The 15,804-nt window shown below is 37.8% G+C and overlaps 1 protein-coding gene across 1 annotated transcript; it reads right to left on the bottom strand.

The window, feature by feature from the left end:
* Positions 1-1,174: 1,174 nt before the first annotated feature.
* Positions 1,175-8,634, bottom strand: LOC131426539 (cuticle protein 21.3). Its single transcript, XM_058589351.1, has 5 exons — positions 8,482-8,634; positions 8,153-8,411; positions 7,272-7,298; positions 1,766-1,934; positions 1,175-1,679 (listed from the first exon to the last, which is right to left on the bottom strand). Exons 1-5 carry the CDS (start codon positions 8,491-8,493, stop codon positions 1,595-1,597), a joined length of 552 nt encoding a protein of 183 aa, XP_058445334.1. The 5' UTR covers positions 8,494-8,634; the 3' UTR covers positions 1,175-1,594.
* Positions 8,635-15,804: the final 7,170 nt, after the last annotated feature.

Below are 15,804 nucleotides of genomic sequence, written 5' to 3'. Positions count from 1 at the left end.
AAGCAACTTTGCAAAATCGTAGCAAAATATGTGTTCGTTCATTCCGCAAGGGTTTCGACCATATTTGACCTAAAGTGAGTTTTCTAGTGATCAGTTCTGTCTGTTTCATTTGAATTTAGTACGGTCTTTACAGTGTAGGTATATACAGAAGAACATGCAACTTTATAGGAAAGCTAAAGAGTTAATCTAGATTTTTAACAGTCAGCCGCATAAAATATTCCGTGGAAAACGCGTTACTTTGAATGTGTACCATTTACTTCCTAAGCTAACCAGCACTTGCCATCTCACTTTCCATATCCTGATTAAATCACCGACGCGCTTCCCGGATCCAATGCGAATCAGAGTTTCGTTCGAAACCGCAAAGAAAAACGGTGAGATAAGGTGAATCGTTGCCCGTGGCTGGTTCAAGGATTTCAACGGAAATCAAATCGACCGTGAGTCCAGTCCGGTGTGGTTATGTCTCAACATCCTCCCCTCTCTTAGTCTATCTTTCTTGGCGCGGTTTCATCTTACTCTGTTCAGAGATGCCGCCGTCGAATGGACGTAGACTTCACCGTAGCCGACGGCAAATTTTCACACCTTTCGCCGGTGTTTGGTTCCGGTGATTCCGATGGTTCCGGAGTTCGCTGAATTTTCCCATCAGATAAATTAAATTACAGATTTACCCGCGCGAAGATCGCGATATAAGCATTCTGAGTGTCAGAGGACGACGCCGCTCGCAGCGTGCTAATCGAAAAAGTTTGTCCCTAATACAGGAGCTTCGGGAGAGGCTTTTCCAAAAGGTAAGATTGTTTACCTACTGAGGGTGGGCCCCCGAGAGGGGCGAATAATAATCCCCCCGAGGAGTTTTCTTTCAATTCTATCTACTACTAATGAGCATTTGCCTGATTTTGTTTACTAATTGTTAACTTCTTCAGTGTCTGGAAAATTTAAACCTGAGACAGTTTCCGAAAGTTTTACGACGCGAAACGATCTCAAATTACCCGATAAGCTTTTTCTCTGTAAAAGGAAAAAAAAGGTGGCGTTCGTAACACCGGAGCGAATATCGAACGGACGGAAAAGCGAGCAGATATTTTAAATTAAACCTGTCCGGTTCCAACGAATTCCCATTATAGTTTCGTTGCTCGGACCAGCGCGAACCGAGCGATTGTGTCACTAGAAATAAAGCGCAAGATTTATGAGATTCACTTTGTGTGGTTTTCTCATTCACATTTTTATTGCTTCCTATTTTTTTTTAGGGTTCTCTCGAATGAGTGAACATTTTACAGCGGGATAAGTATGTACAGAAACCGTCGGACAGGCCGTTTAACTGCCGGCATCCGGCAGTAGGGCAATCCGAAAAAGGTTGCGAAAAAAGTAGAAAAGCTACACTACTGTCTATTGCTAGGGATGATAATCTCAGTTCTTGCAGTTATTCTTTTGGTTACCGAATTAAAGCTACAACAAAACGTATTCACAAAAGGCACATTTCCTTGACTGTAGGTGACTTTATCGCTAGTTGATCCATTCCGGAGCGGGGAGTTGTAGATGGTCCGGAAGTGTGTGGCGGCGGTTCTTCATAAAATCTGGCTCTTGATTCCGGGGTTTGTTCGGCTTACCAGGCGTACTGAGCACCGAGACCGGCAAACGAAACCACGGCTCCGGGATGGGCAGCAAGGGGAGCAGCGGCAACTGGGGCTCTGCTTTCAAAGGGGGAACAAGTATAAAAAAAATTCAAGTTTATTACTGCGGTTCAGTTCAATTCCCGGCAGCCATTCCTCCGTACCTGTAAGCCAGTGGAGCGGCCAAGGCGTGTCCGTAGGCAGGATAAGCGGCCTTAACGACCGGGGCGGCCAAAGCATGTCCGTAGGCTGCGTGTCCGTAGGCAGCGTGTCCGTAGGCGTGTCCGTAAGCTGGATAGCCGGCACGAACGATCGGAGCAGCTGGGTAGTGGGCTAACAATACGAAAACGAAAGTGGTTAAGTGAATACCATGCGGTAACGGAAGGACTTGACCTATTACTGGGAACACGACAGTCATCCCAACTCCGCAATGCAATAACTATTCGAATTGAAGTCAAATAGTCATAAATTTCAAATTCTCTCAAGTCAGCAATAACTTCAAATGCACTTAATTATGCTAAGAGTGTACTTAATCGTAGTAGGCTTTCATTGTCAGAGCTCACACGAATTCGGAGCAAGAAATTGAAAGTAAAACATTTCCATTCCCATGGAACAAATCCCCAAACAGGCGGGGGAGACGTGCCCCTTGAGCCAATTTGTTCTTATGTCTACCAAATCTCAGTTGAAAGTGAAGACCGGACCCAGTATTCGACCATCGAATGACCCGGAGTTTCGGAAATGGCACAGGTTGAGAAGCTGTATCGTAACACGGGGTCATGAAAAAATACTCCAAAAATCTACAAAAATTTGCTGACAAAATTCGATTGCTTCGTTATGAATTATGAAATTCAAGAAACGATTTAGTACCACGTTTAAACGACTGCATAATAGCAAATGAGAAGAAACAAAATAAAAGAGACTGATTTGGCAAGCAAACTGTAGCTGTAGTTTCAGCAATGATAAACCTGCATATTGATAAAACGGAATGGCCTTGCCGACTTTCGTTATGCGACATTTTACTTTAATCATTCATTAGGTATAGTTAATTGTACATGATCCTTGATTTTGGATTGAAGATCTCTGATCCGTTTTCTATTTTTCATTTGTAATTTTCAATGGCATCATAATATGTCAAAGTTAGACGGATGGATATTTTAGATTTGACAGAAGCAAAGATGGTCTCAGAAACACAAGCTTTTTCGGAACATGTTTCCATCTTCGAACAGACTTTGCCGGGGATTCTTAGCGGACAGAATGGTTACGTGGTTAGTACAGCGATCCTACTAATATCAAGAAACTCTGCATTTATTCGGATTTAGTTTGGTATCAAAATTTCTCGCACTGGCGACTAGGTATTAAAAACGAGGTTAACTAAAGCTATGAATAATAATTCCTGAATTCTAAAATTCTTTAATTCCCTTAATTCTAAACTTCTCAAGCTAGTTAAAATCGTCAAGCGCGTCGAGTTCCTCTAATTCCTTAAGTCTCAAGTTCCTTCAGATTTTCAAGTTCCTTAAGTCTTAAGTTACTTAAGGCCATCGTCCAAGTACCATGCGCGCGGGTGGTTTTAGGAAATTTTCGCTGGAAATTTTGACAAATTTGACAAAACCAAAAACATACAGACCTTTGAAATACTTTTATCTATCTACAGGGTGAAAATGGCTGGAAAATTCGGAGGATTTTCCGAGTCTTATAAAAAATAGCACTGAAAAAATGAGCTTGTTTTGAAATTTTTCACAATTATTTGAAAAAATAATTCGATGGAATGATTTTTTTTTCAAGAAAACCTTATGCTGGCAACAAGGATCAAATTCGTAAATTTTTTTTGGAAAACCTTTTCACGCTTTTCCGATCACGATCCGAAACCGATTTCGTGGAAATTTTTGAAATTTGTGGATTTTCTATGAAAAGCGTGAAAAGGTTTTCCAAAAATGTATCCGAATGCATTCTTTGTATGCATAATAAGGTTTATTTGAAAAAAAAAAATATGTCATCGCATTATTTTTCCAGATAATTGTGAAAGATCACAAAAACACTCATTTTTCAGTGCTATTTTTGATAAGACTCGGAAAATCCTCCGAATTTTTCAGCCATTTTCAACCCTGTAGACAGTTAAAAGTATTTCAAAGGTCTGTATGTTTTTGGTTTTGGCAAATTTTTCAAAATTTCCAGCGAAAATTTCCTAAAACCACCCGCACGCATGGTACTTGGACGATAGCCTTAAATTCCTCAAGTTCCCTGAAATCTTCGAGTTCACCAAAATACTCAAGCTCTCTAAAATACTCAAGTTCTTTAAAATCCTCAAGTTTCTTAAAACTCGGAATTTTTAAAAAATCCTCAAGTTCCTTGAAATCTTCAAGTTTCTTAAAATCCTCAACTTCTTCTCAGGTGCCTTGAAATCAATAAGTTCTTAAAAATTCTCGAGATTCTTAAGTCCTAAGTTCTTTGAAATCTTCAAGTTCCCTAAAATTCTACATGTTTCTTTAATCCTCAAGTTCTTCAAAATTCACAATTTACTAAAAATCCTCAAGTTCCTGAAAATTCTCATGTTCCTAGAAATTTTCCGTAAAATCCTTAAATCTTAAGCTCCATGAAATCCTTGAATCTTGAGCTCCATGAAATCTTTAAGTTCCCAAAAATATTCAAGTTCCTTAAAATCCTCAAGTTCCTTAAAATCTTCAGGTTGCTTAATATCTTACGTTTCCTTGCAATCCTCGAATTCCTTAAAACTTAATTTCCTGAAAACCCTCAAGTTCCTTAGAATCAACAAGTTCCTAAAAATCCTCAAGTTCTCTAAAATCCTCAAGTTACTTAAAATCCACAATTTCCTATAAATCCTCAAGTTCTCTAAAATTGTCAAGTTTCTTAAGTTCCTTAAAATTCTCAAATTCCTTAATATCTTCAAGTTCCTCAAAATCCTCAATATTTTTGAAACTCTCAACTTCCAAAAAATTTTCAAGTTCCTAGAAACTTAAGACTCAAGAAACTTGGTGATTACAAAGTTCCTTAAAATTCTTAAGTTCCTTAAGTCTTAGGTCTCTTGAATTTCTCAAGTTCCTTAAAATCTTCAAGTTCCTTTTAAATTCTCAAATTCATTGAGTCTTAAGTTCCTTGAGAACGCAAAGTTTTTTTCCCCCTTTATGGGCTACTCTGGCCGAGGGGAAGTTCCTTAAAAACGCAAAGTTCTTTAAAAACCTCAAGCTTCCTAAAACACACGATTTCCGTAAAATTCTTAAGTTCCTTAAGTCTTAAGTTCCCTAAAATCCTCAAGTTGCCTAAAATCTCCAAGTACCTTAAAATCCTAAAGTTCATTAAGGCTTAAGCTCCTTAAAATTCTCAAGTTTCTTAAAAGATTCAATTTCCTTAAGGTCTTCAAGTTCTTTACAATTCTCAAGTTCTTTTAAATACCAATTTTCCGTGAAATCCTCAAGTTCCTTAAAATCCTCATGTTCCTTAAGTAAAAAGTTCCCTAAAATTCCCAAGTTCCTTAAATTCTCCAAGTACCTTAAAATCCTCAAGTTCCTTAAGGCTTTAGTTCTCTAAAAGCTTCAAGTTCCTTTAAATCTCCAAGTACCTTAAAATCCTAAAGTTCATTAAGGCTTAAGCTCCTTAAAATCCTCAAGTTCCTTAAAAGATTCAAGTTCCTTGCAATCCTCAAGTTCTTTTAAATACAAAATTTCCATGAAATCCACAAGTTCCTTAAAATCCTCATGTTCCTTAAGTAAAAAGTTCCCTAAAATTTCCAAGTTGCTTAAATTCTCCAAGCACTTTAAAATCCTCAAGTTCCTTAAGGCTTAAGTTCTCTAAAAGCTTCAAGTTCCTTAAAATCTCAAAGTTCCTTACAATTGTCAAGTTGCTTAAAATCCTCAAGTTCTTTTAAATACACAATTTCTTTGAAATCCAGTTTCCTAAAATGCTGATGTTAATATGAATTAGAACGATTTATTTTTTTTTTAGTTCGATGTAAAGCCGCCATGACTAAGTTCTTTTCTGTTAGTTTTTCTTTCACTTGGCTTCTCCAATATATATGAAGTTCCCCAAATTCCTCAAATTTCGCAAGTTCCTCAAGTTCCTTAGGTTCTTTGGAATTCTCAAGTCTCCAAATTCGTATATTTATAAATATATAAATTACAAATTTCAAAATTCATAGATTCGTGAAATTTATAAATTCACAAAATTCGTAATTTTACAAAATTCATGCATTTATGAAATTCACGAAAGTCCTAAATTTTCGAAATTCATAAACTTACGAAATTTATCAATTCGCGAAATTAAAAAATCCACGAAATTAATAAATTCACGAAATTCATGAATTCACGAAATCCAGAAATTCACAAAAATTATTAATTCACGATATTAATAAATTCACAAAATTCATAAATTTACGAACTTCATAAATTCATGAAATTCATAAACTCACGAGATTCATATATTCACAAAATTCATAAATTGGAGAAATTAAAAATCCACGAAGTTCACAAATTCACGAAATTTATAAATTCATGAAATTCATGAAAGTCTAAATTCATTAATGCAGGAACTTTGAAAATCATTAATTCATGAACAAATACCACATAATTCAAGAATTCGAAAATAACACAATTTGAGTATTCAAAAATAACACAATTCAAAAATTCTACTGAACAAAGTATTGATGATGCCAAAGACAATTTTTACAGAAAAAAATCTTCAAAAATACAATGGTTTGGCAAAAAAAATTGTGAGTGTGGAATGCTTTCGAATCAATCCGTGACAACCGATGTTTACGCTCGGGAATGCTTGAAGTGACGCCTACTTCAAACGATCTGATATCACAATAATCCAATTCTGTTTTGGTCGGATTTGGCTTCAGTGCATTACGCGAAGAACACGGTTGCCTGTCACGAAGCCAATGAAATCGAATTCGTGCCCAAGGCAATGAATCAATCAAACTATCCCCATATCATATCAAACCAATTGAAAATTGTTGACCCCATATTTGCGAAAACAAATCTGATGAGACTGGAAAAAAAAGTATTTAAAATCGTTTGCTAAACAGTCTATGCTGAAGTTAGTGAGCAGCGTAACATCAGAAGTTCGCTGAATTTGTTGCTCAATCTTCTTTTATTTTTACGAGGGCTTCGCTAAGTTCATATAAAGTTAACAAAGCAATTCTCCAGAATAAACTTGAAAACAAATCGAAATCCAGTGAATAATTTGTTTCTGATTAGTTGCTAATTAGTTACTGTGGCTTTGAATTTGTTGTTTTTTTACCAGTGCTTCGATGAATTCATTTAAAGTTGTTAACAAAGCACCCCTCGTGAGTAATCTCACAAAATAAATCGAAACCTAGTGAATAATGTGTTTTTAATTGATTACTAATTAGTTACGATGGCTTTGAATTTGTTTGTCAATTTTTCAATCTTCACGAATACTTCGCGAAGTTAATATGAAGTTCACGAAGTAATCCTCTAAAAACGATCTCCACACGAATCGTGAATAATTTGTTGCTAATTAGTTTCCAACTAGTACGAAAAAATGGCTTAAGTGATTCGTTCCCGAGGTTATTTATTTTTTATGGTTCAACGGTTTTGTTATTCGGTGAAATTTCTACCCTCACATTCTGGGTGTTTTTCGGTGGAATTTCGACCATGAACAGCTCGATGATTGCGAACAAAATTCTGAACTTACCGGCAATTGCTGGAGCGGCATAGTGTGCTGAAAAAAAAAGAAAAGAGAAGAAAAAAAACCGGACGTTAGTTGCAGGCTCACCACACAGAATGACACAGAACACGTAGCAAAATTCATCCACACGACGACGGTATTTAATAAAGCACCAGCACAATGGGCAGGAAACTACTCACAGCGACACACACACACAAACCATACAGAAAAAAAACTGCAACAGCTGCCACGGGAAACGCGTGGCCTACTTCCTGAAATGGTGGTTGGTGGGAAAAACTTGTATGATGGGCACTTTGCCGCAGGATCTCACCGTGAAACTTATTAATGGAAAAATCGTGACTTTTGGGTTTCGGTTCTTTTTTTTGTAATCGTGACAGAGATAATTCGTTTCGAGAGGGGATGATGTAAACCATTCTAAGGTTAATTTCCCCCCCTCAAGTTTCGTCTTCAACCCGTCAGTGTCAAACATGTCATATTTCACTGACGAGTCAAAGACCAAAAATTACCGAGAGTAAAAATGAAATCGGTTATTTGTAACCGAAATAACCTTTAACAACCAAATTGAGAAATGGCTTGTTTTACATGACTGATGACTAAAAGACTAAATTACGATCACAGCAGTCCTCTTTTAGGTCTAAACGTCAAACAAGTAAATAAACCAATTTCAGCATGCCATGATTGACCGAAACAATATTGAAACAGTTCCAAATGTCACGCACGAGTTGCAAATCGAAATGCACAAAACCAACTTGAAATACCGATCTGAAACTGATATCACTAAACAACCACATTCAATTGTCCCGCCGAATCTAGTTTTCAAACCGCAAACATTCAAACTCGGAAGCCCGAAAAACCGAAAGCACTGCACATCCTGTCACCAAACTTACCGGCCGGATAGGCGGCATGTCCGTAGACGAGTCCATCGTTGCTCAACCGGGAACTGTGAACCCGCACCGATGAGTGGGCCGAATCGACGGCCTTCGAGTACTGCGAAAGGACATTCTGACCGTACAGTCCCTTGACGGTGTGCTCCTGGCTGGAACCGACCGAGTGGTAATCCAGACTGGGTGCCGCAATCGAGTAGGCAGCCGGTCCACCGGCATTCACACAGGCAACCAGGGCCATCAGGGCGACGGGGATGACGTACTGTGTGAGAAGGGAAGGAATGCTGTTAGAAGGCACACACCGGTTCAGATCGGGTGACGTCTGGCGCTACCTTGAATGCCATTTTTGAATGAGGTTTTGTTGAGGTTAGATTCACGCACACGCACGTTATCACTAGCGGTTAGACACTGCAACCGATTCTGGGCGCACAATTCGCTTTTATACGCAAGTGCACTTTTTTCTCAGCTTCTTTCCAACCGCGACGCGACGCACGCCCTCCGAAAGTGACTGGCCGGGTTGGGTCCACCAAAATGACTCTCTGCAGGGCTTACGGGCCCGAACAAACGAACGCACACCCGCCCGGCCCGTCCGTCAGAATGAGGGGGGGCGCGAATCGTCGCACTTACGCGGCACCGCCGCCACACCCCCGTAGCCTCCAACAAGTTCTTGCCAGCGGCCATACGGTGTTTAGAACCAGCCAGGTGTGATTTGTAGGCCCATTGGTTTCAAATCTATGCTAGTGCTACACCCAAACGACGTGTTCTTGAGAGGTTTACTGCTGATGAAGGAATATTTATATATTTAGAACGAACGGATTTATTATTCATAAAGTGCAACAACTTTCGAGCGTTGTCTTATGTCATACGGTTGAGGTGTAGCCCTCCATTATGGAAAACTGATTCATTTTTATTTGCAATAAGAATATTCTCTTAGAATCTAGGATTTGACGTTTTCTTCCCATTTTCATGGCGTGCTGCGGCTGAGGAGGAATTTGCTTCCAGATTATTTAGATTTCATATCAGACGATCTAGGCTACTTTGCCCACTTGAACTCTACTGACACTACGCCTACTACAAATGAGCATGAACTTAGCGAAGCACCTGGGATTTTTTTTATAAAAGATATTTTTATTCAGGCCTATTTGCGAACAAGCTTTACGTGGCCGATTGAGCTGAGTTTTTAGCTAAAATTTTTTTTGTATTGGATCTCGTTGTCACCTTTTCTAGGGGGAGAGGAGCTTCCATTTCCCTCCTGCGAGGATTGAGGGGCAGTTAGTTCGTGGTTCGTCTCGTCATCCATTGCCGTGGTATTGTAGTTGATTTCATTGCTAGTTGCTGTAGATGTGCCTTGTTGTACATTGTTTGCAGTTACCGGTTGGTTGGATGGTAATCTGTTAACTGCAGCTGGTGTACTTTGTTCTATGGGGGATGATGATGAATTCGTTGAAGGGACGTTGCTTCACTGTTGTTAGTGACTGTTACAGGTGTACTGGGGTTGCTTGGGGTTGGTGTGAAGGAAGCACCGTTGTCCTTTGGTGTGGTTGTCTCCTTGTCCAGTTTATCACATGACTTACCGTAGTGAACAGCTTTTTGGCAATATTGACATGTGGCCATCTGATTGTCATAGGTAACAAGTGATTTGCACGGGATTCTTGTATCCTGACCGAAAGTTACATAAGAAGGTATAGGCCTCTTCAAGCGCATGCGTAACAAACGTACGCCATTTAGAATACCGGGGAAAAAGTTCTTCCACTTTTCTTTTTCGATAGAGAGAATCTCTCCGTATTGGGACATAGTTTTACGAATATAAGGATCGATGACGCTTGAGGGAAGATCATGCACACGCCCCGAACGTAAGCGGTTTTGTTTTATCGACTGATTTGGATGAGATGTGAAAGCGAACTGACCTGGGTTTCAATGGGTTTCAATTTGTTTTCGAGTATATTTAGGAGGGTGCCTCGTTAACTTCATATGAACTTAATGAACTATTCAAAAAATATTTAAAAAAAAATGAGCAGCAAATTCAAAATTACCGTAACTAATTAGCAACAAGTTATTCACCTATTTGCGCTCTCATTGACGATAGGTGCTTCGCCGTAAGTTCCTATTTATTTTCGCTAAATAAATATCAAGGTAACCAAGCACGTCTCCTAAACAAACTTGAAAAGAAAACGACATGCAGTTAATAATGTTTCTAATCAGTTGTCAACGTTTTATATTTGTTGCTCCTCTGTTTTTTTTTTTAATTTGTTGATCAATTTTTCAATTCATTACTGATTTTTTTTAGTTTTACCAGCAATTCGCTAGATTTATTAACGAAGCACCCTTCCTAAATTAGCAAGAAAACAAATCGAAACTCAGTGAGTAATTTTTGCCTTCCTCATATAGAAAGGTTATGCAATCCGACTTTTTAGCCGAGGCTCGGAGGGCCGAATGTCATATACCATTCGACTCAGCTTGACGAATTGAGCAAATCTCTTTGTGTGTGTGTGTGTGTGTGTGTGTGTGCGTGTGTGTGTGTGTGTGTATGTAACAAAAAAGTGCACTCGATTTTCGCGGAGATGGCTGGACTGATTTTCACAAATTTAGATTCAAATGATAGGTCTTTTCGTATCATAGGGTGCTATTGAATTTTACCTGGACCAGACTTCCGGTTCGGAAGTAACGGGGTAAAATGTGCCGAAAAATTCAGAAAAAGTGCACTTGATTTTTTTAGAGACCGCTAAACCGATTTTCTTCAACTAAGATTCAAATTAAAGACCTCATAGGTTGCTATTAAATTTCATGTGGATCCGACTTCCGGTTTGGGAGTTACGGGGTAAAATGTGCAAAATGAACTAATAACGTGCAGTCGATTTTCTCAGTGACCGCTCATCCAATTTTCACTAGCGTAGGTTCAAATGAAAGATCTTACAGCTCCATATAATTCTACTAAATTTCATCGGGATATGACTTCCGGTTTCAGATTTACAAACTAATAGACAAAAAAAAATCATTTTCAGGGACGTGTTTTTATACATGACACGGGAAATTCAATCAAATACATTCAAATAGCTATACAATTCTTGAATTGAACAGATTTGATTAGTTGATGACCAAATACATTGATTTTGGGTATAACGGATCTTCATTCCAGATTCCGGAAGTATCGAAAAATAGTGATCGTGTACTCCAAACCGGAAATCACTCCAACTTCTTAGTAACGACTGAACCGGTTTTCATATTTTTTTATTTAAATTAAAGGTTTTAAGATAAATACCAAACTTCTGAAAACGAAAAAACGAAATCAGCATCAAAACTTCTCCAATCGGTAGTCATTATCAGTAGACGGCCAAACAAGCGATTTCGGTTATTTCTTCAAAAATCGAAGGAAATTATTTTGAAGTATACCACAGTATTATATATGATATTATGATATATATATATATATATATATATATATATATATATATATATATATATATATATATATATATATATATATATATATATATATATATATATATATATATATATATATATATATATATATATATATATATTTATTTAAATAAGTAAATAAATAGATAGATATGAGAAGGGTGGATTACAACAGGTTTTTTTTAAAATTAAATTAGTTAATAATTCGTTGCGAAGGTTCTCACTTTGTTATTCATGTTTGCCTTTCTCATATAAAAAGGCTATGCAATCACTGTGAAAACCGACTTTCAAACGGTGGTCTGGAGGGCCGAGTGTCATACACCATTTTACTCAGTTCTTCGAGATCACAAAACGTCTGTGTGTATGTCACTTCACAAACTCAGAATGAAAGGTCTTATGGCTATTAAATTTTATCTTCATCCGACTTTCGGTTCCGGAGTTACAAACAAATATGTGCAAATTTTTGAATATGTGCGCACTCAATTTTCTCGGAAATTTCTCAACCGATTTTTACAAACTAAGATGCAAATGAAAGGTCTCAAAATTCTTTAAAATGTCCCCGAAATATTGATCTAGATTCGACTTCCGGTTCCGGTATTACAGTGCGATAAGTGAAAAAAATTCATTTTCATGAGTTCATGAGTTTTCTTTCACAAGCAATAGTGAAACGAGGTACAAATTTTTTAATACTTTCGCATAAATTTATCTAATTGACAAACCTTGTTACTTAGTGGATATATAAATCTACTTTAGGATTACTAGTCCCAGGTTTTCGCTTCCAAGAGCACCGGTAATAGTGAAGCAAAGCTCCAAAAACGGAACTTACTTCGATTTCTCAGCAACGGTTAAACCGATTTTCACAAATCATGATTCAAATTAAAGCTGTGTCCTAAAAAAACCATTTGGCGATGAGTGTCAAAACTTTCAAATTGCCATACAAAATTATGCAAATTCGGTACGCATCGGCACGTGCTGGTACGGAAGAAGAAAATACCACCAAAAGTGGTTCAAAAGCGCAATTTCACGCTCTTAATTGATAACTCATAGAAACGTTGTTTTTGAGGTATAGTATCTTCAGCAAAGTTGAAGTTCAGAACGATACACGCCATCTTTTGGAAAATGTTATTTATGTGATTAATCCCCCTAAAAGTGAGATAAATCCATATTTTAGCTCAGGGCCAACATAGGGGCTAAGCTATTTCGACAAAGTTGTGTAGAAAGTTATGTCAAACATATTTGCTGAAGGTACTATTCCCGTAACTTGAGTGTAATTCATGATATAATGTATTTTCTGCAAAGAGTGTCCTAAACCCAGTTTTTGTAAGAAAACACATATATTTTCAATTTATATGAGTTTTTCAAGTTTTACAAAGTTTTTCATCATTAAAAACTACACAACTTTCTTAAACATACTATATTATTATCATATCAGTTTAATGAAATAGAGCGATTTTTCGTTTTTTTTTACAAAATTTCAACTTGTCTATCATCAAAAGGCGCAGAAAGGTGCAGATGAGACTACTTACATATTAAACTACTTCAAAAGAGCTTTCATACCATGGTTGAATTACTCGTCTGGGATCGTCTGCAGGTGAGATATGTTCTTTTCAAATATCCTTGCCATTGACATTTGCAATGATAAGGTTCATTGTATGTCAGCTCAGATTTCAGTATATTTTCATTACCATGGTACTTGCCACAAAATATGATTGTTTTTGCACATTGAAGTCTATAAATTGAATAGTTTAGTAGCTGTTTCGTCAAGATTTTGAAAGATGCAATCATCAAAGCGAATTAAGTTATGTCATCTTCTGGTAGAGAAAAGTATGATCAAAACTCGTATTTTAGTTATTTGTATTTATTTCATGATAGCTGACTATGTTCTTAACCAGCTAAACGACTTTTAGCATCGTCCGACAGATTCTTCTTGGACTATTTCACGAATATTTGTAACCAAAGGATCCGATAAAACGTGAAATTAGGCTTTTGAACCACTGTGCACCGCCTAAAGACTGTCCCAGAAAGTATGGACGCACTTCGATTTCGCTGTAAATAATTCACAAGTGTTAGATATTGAAATTTTATTCGATATACTGATAATATTAGACTAAAACAACTAAAACAAAATACTGATAATATGTACACTAGCTGGCGCACCTTCTTGCGAACGTTCCTCATTAAATTCGGTACAGACTTCTTGGCGACAAGTTTTGACATTTTTTCCGAACTGTTAAATAGTTTCGGCTGCCGAGACATGTTTCCTAAGATGTGCCTTCGTTAATGCCCAAAATTCCTCAATTGGTCGAAGTTGTGGGCAATTTGGTGGATTCAGGTCTGTTGGGACGAAAGTGACATTTTTGGTAGTACACCATTCTACCGTTGATTTCGAGTAGTGGCAAGAAGCAAGATCTCGCCAGAAGACAACAAGATCCTTGTGGCTGCGAATCATGGGTAGAAGTCGTTTTTGAATACATTCCTTGAAGTACATTTCGCTGTTCATTGAAGCAGTAGTGATGAAGGGTTTCGAAATCTTACCGCAGCTACAAATTGCTTGCCAGACCATAGCTTTCATACCAAATTTTTCGACTTCAATCGATGTCTCGGACTGGTTTAACACTTGTCCTTCTCGCACCGTATAATATTGTGATCCCGGCAAGGAACTGTAATCGATTTTCACATAGGTTTCGTCGTCCATGATTATGCAGTTCAAATTTCCAACAAGAATCGTATTGTACAGCTTTCGAACCCTCGGCCTGATCGATGCTTCTTGTTTCGGACAACGTTTTGGTTGTCTTTTGCTCTAACGCCTTCAGTATACGTTTATCCAACTGATGGTTGGCAGGACCTTTTTTTCGACCCGTTTTCGATTTATCCTCAAAGGTGTTATCCTTATCGAACTTCCTGATTGCATTTCGCACGACTTTTTCACTTACTTCTTCCATTTTTGCTATCTTTCTCAGTGACAGTCCACGTTCTGTGCACCATTTGTACACAATTTTTCGACGTTGTTCTGCTGAAAGTCCACGCATTTCGGAACAAACTAATGAAAACGAATAAAGAACTGCACAAGTGGTTAGAGAAGAGTGTAAACAACAGGACGCAGCCATAAAAATTGACAGATTTTGAACCATTGCGAAATGGCAGCGGTTTTTGCTTGCGTCCATACTTTCTGGGACAGTCTTTAGAAAATGCATAGCATCGACTCAGAAACCATTCATAAAAGGTTCTTTTCAGAACCACCATTATTTTATCATAAAGAACTGTACTGGTTATTTCGTAATATTTAATTGTATGTCAGAATGTTCAATGTAATTAGTCTGTACTTTAGTTAAGGTGTGTGATTTCAAATTCTAGTACTGAAAAAGAACAAAGTTTGCACAATGCACACAATCGATCAACTAATTGATGTACGGAAGTGTGAAGAAAGTGTCAGTTTTATTTGTATTCACGACATCCAGTTATGTCTCTGACATCACACACCCGTACTTTTTATTTTGAGATTTTTGTTCTGAATTAAGCTTGTAAGAATCTCCACTGAACAGTAATGAGCGGAAAACAATCACTCATTTAATGTGCTTCAAAAAAAAATTCAAACTGTAAAGTCTAGCGGAAAAAGTCTAAGGCTACACTGAAGAAAATACCAGTTATGGTTTCGGACAGCTTTACCGTGCCCTACAAATTTTTTAGCAGAATCCGATAAACGGACAGGTACTGGTTTTTTGAGGCTCGCGTCTACTCCACCGTCACAAATTTGTGCAACGGGGCAAGTGTTGACTGTTGCGAAAATGTAGAGCCATTCAAAAAATCGTTCTTGATATAATTCTCTCCATTTGAATTCTTTGTAATGCCACAACATCTGAAATACTTCACCCCGATCCACCCAAGGCGTGGATTCTTACGGTCTAGCACAGAACTAACAACAACAACAGAAAATTACAAGTAAATGTAGCTACACAGAAATATGCACCCGTCTGGGACCTTATCGGGTAGACCTTTTAGGTCGTCGTCGCGGCAGGCAATTATGTCGGCATAATGATTGTACTGCTGCAAGTCCGTAATGCACTCCGTCAGCTGATATCCGTCGCTATCGAATGGAGGCCCCTCCCTTTCGCTTTCGATGGTCAGCAGGCGGTTGTTCGCGTGGTTGGTTGTCCATAGAAAAAAATGGGTTTACGCGTAGTTTGCCTAGTGAACTTAGTTTATTAATGGGTTTATTCTTTTATGCCTTATTTTTC

Source organism: Malaya genurostris, chromosome 1, assembly GCF_030247185.1.
Source record: "Malaya genurostris strain Urasoe2022 chromosome 1, Malgen_1.1, whole genome shotgun sequence".
In the NCBI taxonomy this organism is placed as follows: Eukaryota; Metazoa; Arthropoda; class Insecta; order Diptera; family Culicidae; genus Malaya; species Malaya genurostris.
This window is presented reverse-complemented; position numbering and strand designations above follow the sequence as displayed.

Coding starts and splice junctions, on each gene's coding strand:
- LOC131426539 (XM_058589351.1), bottom strand. Junction 7,299..8,152: donor ACATGCCGCCTATCCGGCCG/GTAAGTTTGGTG, acceptor TTTTTTTTTCAG/CACACTATGCCGCTCCAGCA. Junction 1,680..1,765: donor GCCGCTCCACTGGCTTACAG/GTACGGAGGAAT, acceptor CTTTGAAAGCAG/AGCCCCAGTTGCCGCTGCTC.